This window comes from Dictyostelium purpureum (assembly GCF_000190715.1).
Source record: "Dictyostelium purpureum unplaced genomic scaffold DICPUscaffold_236, whole genome shotgun sequence".
NCBI lineage: Eukaryota > Evosea > Eumycetozoa > Dictyosteliales > Dictyosteliaceae > Dictyostelium > Dictyostelium purpureum.
In genome coordinates, this window is record NW_003519572.1 from 45,447 (window position 1) to 50,479 (window position 5,033).

At 24.3% G+C, this 5,033-nt stretch overlaps 3 protein-coding genes across 3 annotated transcripts in view; all 3 read right to left on the bottom strand.

The window, feature by feature from the left end:
• Positions 1-1,371, bottom strand: part of DICPUDRAFT_155244 (uncharacterized protein) — a gene marked incomplete at both ends in the record, with an annotated part of 2,509 nt that extends 1,138 nt beyond the window's left edge. Inside the window, 2 exons of the mRNA XM_003290658.1 lie at positions 406-871; positions 968-1,371. Of these exons, the coding sequence (XP_003290706.1) occupies positions 406-871; positions 968-1,371 (870 nt within the window). The remainder of the gene's footprint in view (positions 1-405; positions 872-967) is intronic.
• A 223-nt stretch (positions 1,372-1,594) lies between these two features.
• DICPUDRAFT_155245 (uncharacterized protein) lies at positions 1,595-3,253 on the bottom strand (the record flags this gene model as incomplete). Its single annotated transcript, XM_003290659.1, has 1 exon — positions 1,595-3,253. The coding sequence occupies one exon, from the start codon at positions 3,251-3,253 to the stop codon at positions 1,595-1,597; it is 1,659 nt and encodes a 552-aa protein (XP_003290707.1).
• Positions 3,254-3,749: 496 nt separating this feature from the next.
• Positions 3,750-4,037, bottom strand: DICPUDRAFT_155246 (uncharacterized protein; the record flags this gene model as incomplete). The annotated part of the gene is made up of 1 exon (XM_003290660.1): positions 3,750-4,037. A coding segment is annotated over one exon (288 nt), but the record flags the coding sequence as incomplete, so codon positions are not given.
• Between the last annotated feature and the right edge of the window lie 996 nt (positions 4,038-5,033).

Here is a 5,033-nt window from a genome sequence, read left to right on the forward strand (position 1 = left end):
GAAAAATTTAAAAAAAAAAAAAATAATATTAAAAATTTTAATAAAAAAAAAAAAATTTACACACCAACCCACACACACACACTATTTTTTTTTTTTTATTTATTGTGATTATCACTGAGATTTGTAATTTTTAATAATTATTTTTTTTTTATATTATGATTTAATGAATAAATTAACCAAGTTATTTTACTTTTACATTAAAAAAAAATTTCACAATTTAATTAAATTTATTTTTTTTATTTTATTTTTATTTTTTTATTAATAAGAAAATGTTATAATTTCTTTAAGATCATCTGGTATTGGTTGTTTATAATTGGGATTAAGTATTATTTTTTTTAAATTTTTTGAAAATAAATTTGAAGATATTGGGTGCCAAAAACAATAACCCAATCTAAGTTCTGTTACAGATTCTGGAATGGAGCCTTGTAAAAATGGTTTGTTATAATCTCCAGAAAGGTCCAAAAGTGTAATTGAGTTTGGTAATGTCCCAGGTTCGATTGTTTGGTTAAATAAAGTTTTAAAAGAAAGAGTTGTGACAGAGTCTGGGATGTGACCAAATGAAAGAGGTTGATTAAAGTATCTAAATGATAAATCGGTGACGGAGGAAGGAAGAGAGTTTACATATAGAGGTGTATCGAATAGAGATAGTGATAATAATATAATGGAGTTTGGTAGAGTATTTGGGTTAATTGGTTTGTTATAACCTGAAAGAGATAGATCACATACATTCGGAGGTATGACATTGGGTTGAAGAGTGATATTATATCCACCCAAAAACAATTGGTCAATTGATGGAGGTAAATCACCTGGTTTTAACTCTTGTTCAAAAGCATCTAAAGTTAATGCCTGTAATGAAGATGGAAATGATTTTCTTTCGATTTGACAATTAAAATTTTTAAAATGTATGTACTGAACTGATGGAGGAATACACCCAGGGGCTATTGGTTTGTTATAGTTGTACAAATACAATTCGCAAACTGTACTTGGTAAGCAATCATTTAGTGGGTGGTCGTATTTATTTAATGATAATACCTCTAGAGATGAAGGTAGGGACCCTGGTTCTAGCGGTTTGTCCATTTCATTAATAACCAACTCTTTTATTGAATCACCCAAATCACCTTTTTTTAAAGAGCCATTAAACTTTGATAAAGTTAATGATTTAAGAAATGGTAGATTAATTCCGTTGCTTGGTAATGTTAATCCATGATAGGTTAAATTCAATATGTAGCTTTTATTTGGATACTTCATATATTGATCTTTGGTTGTTAATTGTACCTGAAAATTATCTCTAAATAATTCTAAATGTTTTGTAATAGTTGATCGTAGGTAAACATTTCTAAAAATTGAAAAGAATAAATTATCATCCGCCATTTAATTAATTAGTTATATTATTTAATAAAAATGAAATAAAAATAAAAAAATGATAAAAAAAAAAAAGTTAAAAAAAAAAAAAAAAAAGATTTTTATTTTTAAAAAATATTAAAATAACTGTCGATTTGTTTTTATTTTTTAATTAAAAAATGAAGGTTCAGTTTTTTTTTATTGAAGGGATATTATATATACCAAATAATACTTCAGTTGAAGGTGAAAATATTTATAGATCTACTTTTGTTTTCATTAGGAGATTATGGAAAATTACTAGTTTAATATTGCTTGGAAAGATATCTTTGTCATTAATAATTTGATTAAATTTATAACCAAAAGAAACAACTTCTAAACCCTCAGGAAGATCACCATGTTTTAAAGGTGCATTAAATGAGTTTCCAAATTCAATTTCTTTACATGAAGATGGGATGGAGTATTGATGAAGGTTTTGATTAAAACTCATACCAAGTTTAAGATACAAAAGATTTGGCGGAAGAGCATTAGGTAATAAAACTTGATTAAAACAAAAAAATTTTAAATCTAATAAACTCTTTGGTAATTGACCCTCCAGTATTGGTTTATTAAAACCATTAAGTTCCAATTTTGTTAGTGATGAATTTGGAGAAAAAAATGAAATTGATTGGTCACTATTTGAAAGAGGTTGATCAAAATTTTCTAAAATGAGGTAATTCACTGAATTTGGTACTATAAAACTACTAGATATGCTGTGTTCATCAAGATTTTGGTCATAGCCACCTAAAGTTAATTTTTTAATTGAATTTGGTAAGATTAGAGGTGAGATTATTTGGTTAAATCTAGAACCTAGATTTAGAATAGTGCATGATTCTGGTATATGGTTTTTTTCTAGTGGATGACTGAATGAATAAAACGAGAGATTAACCACTGAATTTGGTATTGCTCCTGGAGAAAGAGGTTTATCAAAGCCACCAAACATTAAGCTTTTGAGGTTTCTTGGTAATGAGTTTTTTATTAGAGTTTGATTGAAATTACCAAAACTTAATTTCTCTATAGAATCTGGGAATGTACCTTGCTCTATTGGTTGATCAAAATTTTGAGAAAATTCGATTGAACAGATACCATCAGGGAAAACTCCAGCAGAAATTGGCTTATTAAAACTATGACCAAGCCAAAGATATTTACATTTCGAAGGTATAGAACCAGCTAGAAGAGTTTGATCGAAAAAAGTTGAGAATATGAGTTTTTTGATGTTTGAGGGCAGTACACCAACTTCTATCGGTTTATTAAATGAATTACCCAAACAAAGAGAGGTGACACTAGGAATATCAAGTATTTTAATTTCTTGATTAAAAAATGAAGATAACATAAGATCTGCTAAATTGGGTGGCAAAATTGATGGCCCCAATGGATGATTGTAGTGAACACCTAATGAAAGAGTATGGACACCTGTTGGGATTGAGCCTGGTAACAACTTTGTATTAAAGTTTTGACCAAGTCTTAAAGTGTGTAAAGCTTGTGGCAATAACCCCACTGGTACTACTTGGTCAAAACCAAACATGAAACACAATTCTTCAACCCAATTTGGTATTTCTTCCTCTTTTAATTCTCTATTTTCAATTTCTAATACTCTCACTCTTTTAATTGTGCTTGGTATACCTATAACATTCAATGGAATGTATCTGTGGAGGGTTAGTATATTTACTACCAAATTTTGACACTGATGAGGCCATTTAAATTCTTCTTTAGATGAATAGATTAAATGAAAGACATATTCTCTATATGGATAATATATAAAATCTTCAATTGAATTTACTTTTAGTGTATAATTATCTCTGAATAATTCCAACTGTTTTGTTATATTGGATCTAATGTAAATATTTCTAAATACTAATTTTTCTATATTAGACATTTAATAAATTTAAAAATAATTATAAAAAAAAAAAATATCTTAATCATAATAAATAAAATCTGAAAAAAATTGGAAAAATTTTTTTTTTTTTTTTCAAATAAAATTTTTTTTTGATAAATTTTTTTTTTTGATGAAATTTTTTTTATTTTTTTTATTTTTTTTTTATGATAATAAAAAAAAACCAATAAAGTATGTAATATCTCTTTTTTAAAATATAAATATTTTACCTGTTTTATTCGATATCATTATTTATACATAGTTTCAACGATATCTTGTTTGATGGTTATACAGTTTATTATTAATTATAACTTTTATTGTTAATTTTAATTCTATAACCATCATGCATGATATCGTTAAATTATGGTTAAATAATGGTAATGCAAATAATAATAATAATAACAATAATAATTTAAAAATAAAAATTTTTTATAATATAAAAACAAAAAAAAAAAATGAATTCTTTCCTTTTGTATGTATGTATTTATTTCTAATATCATTAACGTTTACGAATTGTTTTATATTTTTCATAGGGTACACCAGCTTCGTGACTAGTTTCTTCCCAGATTTCTTGGATAGTATGATTTAATTGATGCATTTTATTGATCAAGTCTTCAAAAGCTTTTATGTCTTTTTGAATCTTTGAGTCTTGTGAATCTTGTGAATCTTGTGAATCTTGTGAATCTTGTGAATTTTTATTGATCAAGCCTTCAAAAACTTTTCTGTCTTTTTGTATCTTTGAGTCTTTTGAATCTTGTGAATCTTTTGATGGGCCATCATCAATTTCCTTTTTTTGCCTGTACTATATTACCCAGTACAAATAAACTGATTACGAAAACCTTCAAGTAACTTTTCATTCTTGGATGACCAATATGATAACAAATAAATAACCACAAAATATATAAATAAAAAAAAAATAAAAAAAAAATAAAAAAAAATAAAAAAATAAATAATAAAAAATTTTTTTTTTAAGTTCTCATAAGTTTTATTTTATTTTTTTTAAAAATTTGGTTATGCCACCTAAATTAATCATTAATTTTTAAAAAATAAAAAAATGAGGTGAGATTATTCATATAAAAATATTATTGGTAAATAATATTTAATTTATAATAATATTATTAAGGGGTCTATATATTCCATGGGGGAAAAGGGTAAAATTAAAAAAATTAAAAAAATTAAAAATCTTTATTTTGGTGTATGATTTTATTTAATTTAATTTCTTTTTTTTTTTAAAATAATATTTTCACCACCTTCAATCTATGGTAATATTAATGGAATTCAAATCTCAACTACCATAGAGAAATATTCCATCATTGTGACCAAATTACTGATTTCAGTACATGTATAATTTGCCACTACACTAGTTTTCTACCTATAAAAATAAGGAAAAATAAAATTTGTATATTGTGATGTATGTTTTATTTACATGTATAATCAATAAAAAAAATTGAACCATTAGCATTTTACTTTAGGGATTTTTTTTTTTTAAAGAACTAAATACATCATTAAATTTGAAAAAATAAAAAAAATAAAAAAAAACTATATTATTTATTTCTTTATAATTTAAAAAAATTAATTCATCCCATTATATATATCATTGTAATTTGACTAATATATGTAGTTAATAAAAATTTATAACAATTACTTAATTTTTTTTAATATTTTAATTTGTTAACCTTTATAGTCATTTTAAATCCTATCATATTATTTTAATGTAAATTTTATTTATTTTTTTTATTTCTTAATTTTATTTTTAATATTTTCTCTGTAATCCGGAAAGAAA